We start from the raw sequence: 12879 nt of genomic DNA on the forward strand, positions 1-12879 counted from the left end.
GCCTCAGTGGCTCATCAGGAGATAGCATCCTCTTCTCCGGAAAAACAGCAACAGATGATCATTTCAGGAAATAATGTTTTGAAAGTGAAGTGTGACTTTCAGAATAAAAAGACAGGAAGCTCTTAGAAACTGTGAGATTCTAAATTGAACCAGGAGGCTATTTTTTGCCCTCAGCTTTCTATAGTTGCTCTCAAAGCGTAAACTGTACCAGATGATTTTCAGCCAGCTTTACGCATGTTCAGGAAGAGCTATTTCTGCGTCAGGGCTGTCGGCCCCTGGGAGTGGGAAGGTCTCACAGAAATGTCTGCCTGAGCTGGACCTTTGGGGTTTGATACCCTGACGGCCCATATAGGTCATGACTTTCCCTGGGCGCCTCGCAGGCCCGTCATGCTAGGACAGGACGGATCTGGCCCAGCAGTGCGATGTCCAGACGGTGGTTGTCTGAAGCCGGCCCGCCTTCCAGGCTCGCGGGAAACAACAGCTAGGATTTGGGGTCCTTGCCCCAGAGCCACACCACAAACACAGCCTTCTCAATTAGTGTCAGTCCTGTGGGGACTAGGGAAGATAAAGCAGGCCGAGGATACAGAATTTCTCCAGAATCCATGCAGTAAATGCCTATGAAGCCCACATCCTCTACCAATCTCTGTGCCCCGCACAGCGTGACTAACCCTAGAAGCATCTGTGACCCTTGACCCAGGCCCTGGGCTGAGTCTGGGCAACCCCACTATTGCCCCTCCCCAGAGGAATAGGAGTACGCCAGCGAGGAGACCCAGGCCCAGGCCTGCAACACTTTTAAGGTCCCATGAAATTATCTAATTTCCTTTAAAATCAGAAAATAATATATACGTAATCCAATCTGGGTTACATTAAGCTTCATATTAACTTGTAACGCAGTCATAAAATAAAATGTTTCATCTTTTATGTTTTCTTAATGGAGGGCGTGGCCTATGAAGGTAGGAGTGACAAGGGTCCACCGAAATCAAAAGGGGACCCTGGCTGAAACCTCCCTGAGGGGTGTGCGCACACCGCCCCCCACAAACACACACTCAGAAAGAAACAGAGAAAACACACCCCACACAGACCTCTCCGTGGTCGGCCCTCCTACTCTGGGCACTGCTTGTTCAACAAGCCCGAATCTTCCTGGCAGGTGGCCCCCTGTGCTCAGCCCAGGTCTCTGTGCGTTCTGCCCACTTTCCATCCCTAGAGATCTGAAGGCGTCTGCTCGTCCTTTCCCTGGAAAGCCTGGGAAGGGGGCCCCAGTCCTTCCATCCAGGGTTATCCTGAGTACACCAACCGGTGCCCAGCTGGGGTTTCAGAGAAGCCTATTGGGATCTCACTGTAGGGTCCCAGCACGTGCTGCTGCTCCGGCTCTAGGGGAGATCCAGGGGTCCCCACTTGAATCCTTCCCTCCGCTGTCATCCCGCAGGTTTTACTGAGCAGCTGGCGAGGGTCTGGCCCTGTCCTCCATGCTGAGGCCCAGTATTCAGTGAAACAGATGCGTTCCCATCGTCATGCCACAGGGGTCTCCTGACGCCTCCTCGGTCCCTGTGATCACCGTGGGAAACCTGGTTGCGTCCTTTGCAGCGTTTAATGCCATAGATGGAAGATATGTATGTGCTATGTTTTGTTGTTCCTTTTCCTCGTGTCATGTTTTGTTGTTTCTTTTTTAAACAGATGATCATTCCAGGGTGATTTTGAGCCAGGTGGATGGAACCCCGTGTTCAGATTACATTAATGCTTCCTACATAGATGTAAGTCTGCCATTTTCCTGTCCCCCTGCCCAGCATGACGTGCACATCTGGACCATTTGGGGGCTCAGTGTGAATCATGACTTTTCTCTGGAGGGCCAGGAATTAAATTATCACAACTTTCGTGGGCCATTCGGCCATAGTACGGATGGCGTGGATGCTACCAGGCCTTTTGAATTAGCATCTGTCTGGGTATTCGTTTTTAAGAAGCCTAGAAGCACATGGGACATTTGTTACGAGTTCTTTATGTTACTGATAAAACAGGTTAGGAGGGACCAGTAAGACAGGTTTATGGTCAAACGATATCCACTGGATTAAGAACCCCCTTTAACTGAAACTTTAAAAATCATTTACTAGTAATTATAAAATTATCATGAAAACACAGTGGAGGAGAATTTGTATCTATTAACCAGTTAAGAATATTTAAGTGTGTGTGTGTGTGTGTGTGTGTCCGGGCAAGTATTAACAGAAACTCGACAGAGGGACGATCAAAAGTAGCACAATTTCTGAAGTTGCTAGTGAGTTTTCTTCCTATTTCTGTGTTTTCCAAGATTTTCGTGATTACTATGTTACCTTCCAAACAACAATGAAATCCTTCAGCAGAGGCAATTACGAAAACCTACCGACCCGATTTTATCGTTCTAGGGTTACAAAGAGAAGAATAAATTCATCGCCGCTCAAGGTAAGCTTCTCACTGTGACTTGCAGAAGATGATTCGGGTAAAATGCCAAGGACGGCGACCGGGTCCTCATCTGACGGCCTGAATGCGGGGGCTCCGTTTCGGCTTCTTGTCCGTGTGCCGTGCTGCGTCTCTGTGGCCTGAATGCCGTCTGTCCCACCTGTCCCTGCGTGCAAGGCACGCGGAGCCTCGCGACACAAGGCAGTGCTCTGCTGACCCCGAGTGTCCTGGGAGCTGGGCAGAAATGCTGGGCTAGAGTCTGCGTCTTTGAGAGCGTCCCGAGGTCATTCTGTGCATCTGTGTGCGAAGCCCGTAAAGCTCATTCTGTGTACAGAGCTTTGAGAACGCAGACACGTTGGGGCCTCTGGGCGCTTTGTCCCCCTCTGTGGTCAGGGCCGACCGATAAGGAGCGTGGCGGGCGAGGTCATTTCTAAGTGTGGGTGTAACAGGCATGTCGGGTGCTCGTCCACACAGTGCGAGGGTGTAGACAGACAGACACACCTCTTTTCCACATCTGCCTGAGTCAAAGCCAGGGCACGCAGGAGCCCAGCAGTGACCGTCTCAGAGGGCTGCTTGTTCATTCAGACAGACTTGGATCTCTTTCAGCTGGCTGAGCTCTGTGTGGCTCCCACGTGGTGGTTGATTTTGGGGGCGGGGGTGGAGATCAGATCAAGGCCTTTTCAGATCAAGGCCATAGCCACGAGGATGCTTCAGCCCCGGCAGCAGGGCCTCAGCCTTGCACACAGGCCACTTAGTGTGTGTGTGTGTGTGTGTGTGTGTGTGTGTGTATGTGTGTGCATGTGTGTGTGTTTCTGATCTGGGCTACCATCCATCGCCCCAGGAGCCGGGGCAGGCCCACAGCAGGTGTCTTCAGCAACAGTCGTTCAGAGAGCAGGTCCCAGAAGTCAGCGTACATCAGAGTCACTTGAGAACTTACCAAAGACGCACACTCCCCAAGAAACAGGGCAGGGCACATGCACGCACACCCAGAGGACAACAATGTTGGAAAACCTGACAGACGTTAGCTAACACAGATAGAGGCTCCTCTCTCTCTCTCCCTCTCTCCCTCTCTCTCTGTCTCTCTCTCTCTGTCCTTGTAAGCAGGGGAGGCAGCTCGGGGCTGAGGCAGCAGCTTGCAGCTGCCTCTGTGTCTTCCTGCTCCGCCCTCCGTGACGTGTCACTGTCTTCCTCCGGGTCACAAAATGGCTGCTGCGTCTCTGGGCTCTGTGTCCGTATTCAGGCAGGAAGGAGGGCAAAGGGCAGAGGACTTTCTTCTGGGGATGCTTTATCTTTTGTTCCAGCCGCGTCTCCCTGGACGGCCCTGAGTACGGCCCGCTGCAGGGGTCTGGGACACGCGGGCAGGGGGTCGGACACGGAGGGCGGGTCGGCCAGTCTGCAGTGTGTGTGTGTGTGTGTGTGTGTGTGTGTGTGTGACGCACGGACACCTGTGCCGTTCTGGAATGGGCTCTGGTCTCCGCAGGCTTGACGAGCCCCAGTGGGCACAGGCTGCTGTGACACACAGGCTGACCCGAGCCTCATCTGAACACCCTTTACTGCTTGGGATCGGGGCCACCCCCCAGGGGCAGATGCGCAGCCCCCCAGGACTCCCCAGCCCCAGCAGGGTAGCGGGTGTGGTGCTGCGGCGGGACCTGGCGGGGAAGCGGCCGATCTCCAGGTCGCCTGAGCAGGGTTTTCGTGCCTCGGAGCAGCAGGGCGGCGGTGGCCTCCCCGGGGCCCCACAGCCAGGGTGATGGGGGCGGGGACCCCCAGGGCCCCTTTCCAGGCCTGACTTTGGGATCCTCCCCTATCTACAGGCCCCAAACAAGAGACAGTTAACGACTTTTGGAGAATGATCTGGGAGCAGAAGTCCGCCACCATCGTCATGTTGACGAACCTGAAAGAAAGGAAAGAGGTGAGCTTGGCCTTCCGACTCACAGAGGACGCTCCTGTAGCTCCTGGGGCTTCGCTGGGGGGCGAGCTCACCACATCCTTTTCCTATTCCTCTCCCTTATCACCACAGAAGAAGAAGAGAAAAAAACAAAGAGCAAAAAACCCACCAGTGGTTCACAGCAATTTTATCTTGAAATAAATGTGCTGTGTCCTCAGCATCTCCCTGCCCTAGACCATGACACAGAAATGTCACGCTGTTCATCCTTTCCTCGGCCAAGGGTGCCTGGTCAGCCGACTGCTCTCGCGCCCTGGTGGGAGCCACAGACCTCAGAAATGAGAGCCTCAGACTTTTCAGGCTGGTAACATGGTGGGCCTCAGACTAGAATTAAAGATGGATTTACCGCTTCTTACCCAGACGAGAGAAATGAATTTGGAAAACAAGGCGCATGGAAGGCATGTCACTCTCATCCCTGTGTGAGCTTTTCTAAAGTAAAAGGGGATGTACGTACTTTATAAGAACTTGAAACCTCTAGAAAGAAGAAGGATAAATGGATTCACTTCCTAAATGTGACAGATGTTCCTTCGCGTCCACTCTCCTGGACAGACAATGCGGGGTAGGGGGGGGTGCGTGCTGTGAACCAGCTCATAGACCCTGGCCCCCACGATCTCTGTCCCCCTGGGCAGAGCCGATGCCAAACAGAAAGCAGATCGAGGTAAACTGTGTCAGGAGGCAACATAGAAATAGCCGGGGGCCCAGGGCCAGTGGTGGGCAGGAAGGGCGGAGCAAGCCTGGCGGACAGAGGGCTCCGAGGGTGAGGGCGGGGGGCGTGCCAGGCCTTCTTTGTGCCGTCCAGCCCTTCCCTTCGTACCCCCAGGAATAGGGCAGAGCACAGCGTGATTGTGGCTTCGGGGGCAGGAAGGAGGGAGACCCCCACAGGGAGTAGCACCTCCCTTCCTTGGGTATGGGTCAAGGCAGGGTCCGGAGTGGCACCGTATCTCCAAGGCTGGAGGGAACTTGACCAAACGAAGCCCAAGAGAGGCGGCACCCGGCAGGGTGATGGGACCGTGAGGCCAGGAGGGATCTGCTGGGCCCGCGGCCATGCTGGAAGGAGAATGGCGAGAAATGCGTCAGGGAACCGGGCTTGGGCCTCGGAGGGGAGGCCGAGACGGGGGCCCGTGGCAGACTTCTCAGCAGAAAGCAGGGCCTGAGTTATAGAAAGTGAGCTTGCTCTCCAGATTAGAAGAATTGGAGGCTAGAAGGAGACTTGCCAGGCATGGGGAGCCTGTTCTAGCATGTTCCAGTGTGCGGGCCAGAGCAAAGTGGTGGCAAGCAGGTGGAGAGGAAGGGCCAGCGTGCCGGGAGACCTCTGTCCTGCTGGTCCCTGCTGTTCCCCACCCCAGCCCTGCCGCCACTCACAGGCCTGGGACCCAGGCAGCTAAGCTCTGGCTGTGTCCTTTGAGACAGAAGTCGTGGGCCAGGCCCTGGGAGCTCAGCTGGAGCTCAAGGTGGACACTGGTCCACAGGCAGGACAGGAGGGGAAGAGCCCCTCCCGGTGTCACCTTCACTAACTTGTTTCGTACGTGCCAAGTGGCACAGGAAAAAGCCTCCAGTTACCATTTCCTGTCGGGTAGGATGGGGTTTTTGTTTTGTTTCCAAAGGGGTTGGGACTGGGCTGGAGAGGGCCATCCCCTTCCCACAGAGTGAATCCTGCGCCGTGAATGGAGAGAGGGACAGGAGTCAGGGGATTTGAAGCCGGCACGCTGAACCCTTCCCACGCTCCGAGCAGATGCCTGGCCAGGACCTGGCCCCCAAAGAGAAGGAGGACGCTGCCCTGAGAGCCCCGGGATTCCCTGGAACCAGCGGCCCTCCGGGGGCCCTTGCGCAGTGCGGGGCTGGGGGTGGTGAGGGGGACGGCTTGTTTACAAACAGGAGACCCAGTGAGACTGGCACAGGAGCGGCGGGTCTCAGAGTACGCCTCCGTTTCCCGCAGCAGGCATCCTGTTGCCGTGTCCCTGGACATTTTCTCTCTGATCTGTCTCCGAAGCCTCCTACTGGATTTTTCCATTTCTGTGACTCAGAGCCGGCCGGTTTCTGTATCTGGATTTTCACCATTTCAGATGAGATCATTTCTCAATAGAGTTCCCTTTTCTTACTGGTTACACTTCTTTGTCCTCTCCCTGGCTTCAACATTCTGGCGAAAGGTTGTGAAATGCAGTTGCTCCAGCATCTCATGATCTGACCAGAGGGAGGGGACTGTGGCCGCAGCGGGACCGGGAGGCCAAGGCCGAGGGCGGAGAAGCTTCCACACGCACAGCCCTGTGGGGGGCCCTGGACTCAACCCTCAGGCCCAAGTGAGGGCCTTTCAAGGGAAACATCTCAGGGGGTCCTGGAGGGTCCCCAGGGGGCCAGGAATGGCCCAAACCAGCACCTTTGAGCTTCCAATTCTCCTCGGGATGCTTCAGAGATGTCCTGGAGGAGGGAGGGGACATTGTCCTGTTAGGATGGCGTCCTCACGCTCTCCTGTGTCCTGTGCTCACAGCGGCTTCTTCCGCCTCAGGCTGCAGGTTCACAGTCTCCCACGTGTAGCCACCGGAAGCCCAGAGGGAGGGCTGGTACCGAGACAGGCCTCTGTGTGCAGGGCACCTGTCCTCTGCGGGCCCCTGCTTCAGCCAGAGCACAGACTCGGGACTGCCCCCCACCAGCTGCACGGCCTCGCATTCTTGGCCCTTTCCCAGCTCCAGGAACCGCCTGAGGGAAGCTGGTGTATGCCGATGGCGGGGCCAGGAGCACCCCCAGACTTGGTTATCTCTGTGCAACCATCCCGTGTAGGAGAAGTGCTCGCAGTACTGGCCGGACCAGGGATGCTGGACCTACGGGAACATCCGCGTGTGCGTGGAGGACTGCGTGGTTCTGGTAGATTACACCGTCCGGAAGTTCTGCATACAGTCCGTAAGCACTTTCAGTTACTGGCTTTCTGGAAAGGCCGTCCTGTGGAGAGCAGTGTCAGGAGCAAATATGCGTCCAATGTTTTTAATAGGAAGACTTGCCCCACCCCCCGCCGGTGCTGTAGGAGCTCTCGCTGAGTGGGGGCTGGGGAGGGCCACGTGCAGGGAGGGGACAGGGTCGGGCTTAGTGGACTGAGGATGTGGATCTACGCAGGAGGAGGCAGGTGCCCAGGGGTCTGCAGGCAGCCCCGGGCCCCCCTCGCCATCTTGAGTGGAGGAGGTTGTCACCTGGGGGAGGGGCCCCAGGACTGGCGGTTCGCACCCAGTAGCGTGATGTCATTTCACACGCCGAAGTGGTAAGGTGGGATTTTTTTTTTAACAGTCTCAAAAGTATTTCTGTAACGTCCTCAGTGTTTGTCATACTTACTTCCTGCTCATCCCTGCCCCATCCCTGCCTAAAAGAATGCAAGGCATTCTTCCCTACAGATGCCTGTGTCCAAAACAGTGAGCAGAGATCTCAGACAGATACATCTCTAAAAGGGAAAACAGAAGGTCATGGTGTCAGGAGTCAGAGGATGGGGGTTGGCATCGTGAGCTGCACCATGAGGTTTCTAGAAGCCGCAGCAAAGAAGGGAAGAGGACGCACTTTATCGTTTTTACTGTCCCCTGCTTGTGTCCCTCACGGTCACACTCCCACGTGCACGTGCACCTGTGTGTACACCAGCTAGGCCTCCGTGATCTGGGGCAGAGAGCCGCGCTCACAGGCTGTGGGCGGGCTGGTCGACCACATCATCATCTCCCTCCAAATTAAGACACCGTGAGGAGTGAAAGGGCGCGCTGCTGCGGGAAGGAAGTGGGGCTGCCGGGCCAGCGGGGATGTGGCCGCCCTGCTCGCAGTGGGGGCTGGGAGCCGAGGGCCAGCTTCTGGATGTGTCTGGCTGCCCAGGGCCAGCCTGCCGTGGGCCTGGACAGGCTGCAGGTCCCACTCTGCCAGTCCTGCCTGCAGGTAGCGCGCCACCTATGTCCTCTAGGCGGTGGGGTGGGGTATGGGGGCGGGAGGGAGCGTCCTCAGAGAGTGGTGTTGGGGGAGGGGCCCTTGCTCCCACTCACACCTCCCCATCCCCCACAGCAGCTCCCCGATGGCTGCAAAGCCCCACGGCTCGTCTCCCAGCTGCACTTCACCAGCTGGCCCGACTTCGGAGTGCCTTTCACCCCCATCGGGATGCTGAAGTTCCTGAAGAAAGTGAAGGCCCTCAACCCCATCCATGCCGGGCCCATCGTGGTCCACTGTAGGTATGTCTGCATGGGGCCGTCGTGGGTCATGCCCCATGGGCCGCTGCCGGCGTGGGCAGGAGGGCAGGCGGGGTGGAATGAAGCAGCGTCTACTCACTGGGGACAGAAGTGACACCTCAGAGACCCCCTTGGGGTGAGAGTTGGGGAGACGTGTGGCCCACTCCGTGAGAGCAGAACCCTTTGCTTAGCGGCATCTGAGGGGGAACCCCAATACCCAGCACAGACAAAAACCAAGAGGCCAGGTAGAGGGAGCTAGTGGGGCTCTGGGCAGGTTCACTTGGCCTCCCCTCCCCTGCCCCCAGAGACCCTCAAGTCACCTCTGAGGATAGAGCTAGAAACCACACTTCTATGGGGAGACCCCTGTCTTGAGACAAGAGTGCTCAGAGGGGCTGGGGGCCACGGTCCAGGCCCAGCGAATAGCAGCTCCAAGTAGCCGTCCAGGGTCGGAAGTCCTGAAGACCTGGCTCTGTGGTCTGGGCTGCCCCTTCTCCTGCCAGCTGCGTTCTCCTCCTCTGCAGTGGGAGGGACCATCCTGGAGGGCCCTGGACTTGCCCCGGGGGTGAACTTTGCACAAAGCTAAGATCGGTATAAGCTGTCAACACTGTGATTATTCCTTGGGTTGTGGAAAAGCAGCTTCTGAAAGTGAGCCCATTTTCCTGAGCAAGTTGTCCTCTGTCTTTGCACACCTTGGTGTCGCTGGTGGTTTTCGTACTGAGCTTTCATTTCTTCTGGAACTTGTGGAGCCATAGAGGCAGGACACAAGTTATCCCCTCTGTGTCTTACATCTCCATGCCCAGTTTGGCTTCTGGTGCAGAAGGTCATGTCCGAGAAAAGGCCTTGGACTTGGAGTTGGTAGACTGGCCTGTGCCCATGCTGGCTTTGGAGACAAAAGCAGAAAGACGAAGAGTGCTCCCTCGCCAGACGCCCCATCCTCCCACTGGGTGCTTGGTTAGAGCCTGCAGACAGTTTGGAGATCAAAGGGGAAAGCCTTGTCATCCTGGCTGGGGAGGGAGTCCTGGACCTGCCCCTTGGGAGATGAGGGACCCTGGGGTAACCGTGCATTTAGTGAGGTGGTGTCTAGGATCGCGGGGGCCGGCCCTGCTAGCCCTGCCCAGGAACTGTACTGGGGTAGGGATCGGCGGGCCAGTAATGCTTGGCCCCAGCCTGGGGTCCTTGTCGGCCACTCCTGTTCTTGCCCAGACTTCACGGAAGCCAGAGTCTCCATGTGGCTTCTTCCAAACACTTGTGTGATGGAGTCAGAGCATCTGAATCACGTGTGCAGATGCCTTCTGTCCTTTGTCCCCTTTGTCCTTTGGCAGTGCCAAGATCCTCCCAACGGCCATGTCTGTAATGGCCAAAACAGGTGTAATCTGGATGACAGCCTGATGAGCAGGGCCCTCCCTCCTCTAGGAGGCGGCAGGCCTGGACCGAAGGGCCTGAGTCCCTGCCCAGGGACTTCCAAGACCCCATCAGAGATCCGGGCCCTGCTGCGGCAGAGACCGTGGGGACTTTGGTAGCCTGTCTTCAGGATCCAGAATCCGAGCCGGAGAAGTCCCGGCAGGAGGGGCCCTACAAGACCCTTCCCGCTGCTGCCTCTCCCTGGCTCAGGATTCTGGTGGTGGCTGGCTGCTCAGCTCCGGATGGTGGGAGTGGGGGGAGGATAAAGAAAAGGCCTCTGGGTTTGGGTCAGGGCCGGCTGCAGGGAGCAGGCTCAGTCCTGCTTTGTCCCCGATGTGTCCAGGTCTGTCGTGCATGGGAGAACTTAGGGAATGACCACTCTCCTTCTTCTGCTTACTTCCTCCCCACATCAGGGCCCCAGGACACCTGCACTTGCCATTTATCTTATTTTCCTTCCGGGTCCCTGTCCGTGGCCTTGAGTCTCTGCCTTTGCTGTCAAACATGCGGTTGTCTCCCTGTGGCAATGTTTTACTTCCGCCCGGATCCCACGCCTCCTGGGTGCTCTGGCCTTCTTTAATGTTCTGTTTGGCCACCGGGGTTTTAGTATCTGGGAAGTGGGAGGAGGGGCACCCTCTGTCTCTGCTTTCTCCAGGTCCCTCTCCTCCCTGGTGGGTCCTTCCCCTCCCAAGCCCAGGCCCCTGTGAGCCGCCCCGGATGGTGTGGGCAGATGGGCGGTTCTGGACGCCTGCCTGACTGCAGTCATGTGATGACAGGGATTCCTGCCAAAGGGTACGGGCCTGCCAGGAGCTGGCAGGGTGGGGGAGAGGGCTCGTGCTGGCTGGACCGCCCTCCCCTTCCCAGAGACTCAGGGTGGAGTTGACTTCACGTCCCGCCTCCAGCTTCGTCCTCACACCGGAGCTCCTCAGTTCTAAGTGGTGTCGGGCCCGGGGCTCTGGCTCTTCCTGGTTTCCATCCCCGCTGACACACTCGTCCGGAACGACATTCTCTGCCGGAGTCCTCTTAGGAACCGCATCCCCATGGAGGCTGGCCGAAGGACCACCTGGCCTCAGCCTTTTCCTGGGGTGCCAGTGCGGCCCCTGTCCCAGTGGCAAGGTGGCCTCTCCTGCCTGCACGCTGGGCCAGGCAAGGGGTCCCGCAAGCGGCCCGGGGACCCTGACTGCCTTGCACTAGGTGATTCTGTGGCCTCCGTCACATACGTATTGGGCACGGTGTCTCACGGGGCTCTGCACCTGTAAGAGCTAAGACTCCCCAAAGGGCGCCTGTGTTGGACCTGCTTTCCCTCCTGAGATGAGGGGGTCTGGCCCGGAAGAGGGTCTTCGCTGCTGCTCTCGGCTAGATGCGGAGACTAACTAGGAAGAGCAGTATCTCCCCCCGACCCTCCCAAAGGGGAAAGTGGGGGGACGTCACTCTTTAAGTTGTGAGTCTTTGTTAGCGAGGTGACTCTCTCTCTCGAGGCAGGCCGGCTCTCACGACAGACGCTGCACATACCAGGCCGCCTCACGGGGGTTCACTCGCTTAGAGAGTGTTGGCTGAGCGCCACTGAGTGCCTGCTCTGTCCTGGGCGCAGGGGAACAAACATGCATGGCCCACCGGGAGACCCACCCGGGACAGCAGGTGGGGGAGGGCCGTCCCGAGGTCCCGGAGGCGCTGTGGGGTGTGCGTTGGGAGGGCAGGAAACTCAAACCCAAGAATCTGGTCGGGCCACTTCCTAGCCAGGAGACAGCTCTGCAGAGACCCTCCTTCTCGTGCCAGAGGGCACGAGCTGGTGCCTCCCCTTCCGGCTGACCATGGCTCAAGAGCCCGTCGACCTAGCCTGGGAACCACCTTTCTGTAAAGAACCTGGAAAAGCCATTTCAAGTGTGACATTTCAAAAAATCCACTTACACACGTGACAACAAGATAGCATTTGGCAACGGAAGACGACGATTTGCACAACGTCACGGGCAGCAGCTACAACAGATCATTCCGACGCTCCTTTTAACAGTTTCTGTAGTTCTTAGAGGAGGATTTGGGATAATTTCAGAGACTATGGTGCCCTCTGGTGGCTGTCCCCACGATTCGCTCTTTATGGATGGAGGAAAGGGGGTGTGGAGGGCTGGGGTGGGTGTCCCCCAGGGGTGGCCGGGGCGGTTCTCCTGTCCTGGCGCACAGGTAGGTCAGCTCTGCGGTCCCGTCCTTTGCTGCGGGCGGGGTGGGGTGCTCTGTGCCTCACGATGGGGCATCTCCCCTTTTCCTGAAAGCGCTGGTGTGGGCCGGACGGGCACCTTCATCGTGATCGATGCCATGATGGACATGATGCACAGCGAGCAGAAGGTCGATGTCTTTGAATTCGTGTCCAGAATTCGCAACCAGCGCCCTCAGATGGTGCAAACGGACGTAAGTAGTGCCTTTGCCCGGCCCCGCACCCGTCCTGGTGTGAGCGGTACAGAGCAAACCCGGAGCCCTGGGCCACCCCCAAACCACACGACTGTCCCCGATGTGGCGCATGTATAATAGAGCCTGGTGGGGACATTACGGTCAACAGTGCCAGCTGACCTACTCCCCTTCCTCGACGCCATAAATGGTCATTATAAACGGCTGTCAGCCTGCCTGTCCCCAGACCTCCTTCCCCAGGCACCGCGTGCAGAAGGGAAAGCCCCCAGGGCAGCAGGGCGCACGCGAGGGTGCTGGGTGCTCGTGTGTCCCTGCAGATGCAGTACACGTTCATTTACCAAGCCTTACTGGAGTACTACCTCTACGGGGACACCGAGCTGGACGTGTCCTCCCTGGAAAAGCACCTGCAGACGTTACACAGCACCGCCGCCCACTTCGACAAGATCGGGCTGGAGGAGGAGTTCCGGGTACGTGCGAGCGGACCCCGGGGGCAAGACGCCTGACGGGTCGGAGGAACCGCTTTCAATCACT

At 57.5% G+C, this 12879-nt stretch overlaps 1 protein-coding gene across 5 annotated transcripts in view; it reads left to right on the plus strand.

Moving 5' to 3' along the window:
- Positions 1-12879, plus strand: part of PTPRE (protein tyrosine phosphatase receptor type E) — a 41193-nt gene that overhangs the window by 16251 nt on the left and 12063 nt on the right. For 4 of the 5 annotated variants that reach the window (XM_044240735.1, XM_044240737.1, XM_044240738.1 and 1 more), the window contains 7 exons: positions 1675-1751; positions 2394-2430; positions 4242-4339; positions 7148-7267; positions 8393-8556; positions 12216-12351; positions 12666-12815. In XM_044240735.1, the coding sequence (XP_044096670.1) occupies positions 1675-1751; positions 2394-2430; positions 4242-4339; positions 7148-7267; positions 8393-8556; positions 12216-12351; positions 12666-12815 (782 nt within the window). The remainder of the gene's footprint in view (positions 1-1674; positions 1752-2393; positions 2431-4241; positions 4340-7147; positions 7268-8392; positions 8557-12215; positions 12352-12665; positions 12816-12879) is intronic. The other variant, XM_044240736.1, reaches the window with a different exon arrangement.

This window comes from Neovison vison, chromosome 2 (assembly GCF_020171115.1).
Source record: "Neovison vison isolate M4711 chromosome 2, ASM_NN_V1, whole genome shotgun sequence".
Lineage (NCBI taxonomy): Eukaryota > Metazoa > Chordata > Mammalia > Carnivora > Mustelidae > Neogale > Neogale vison.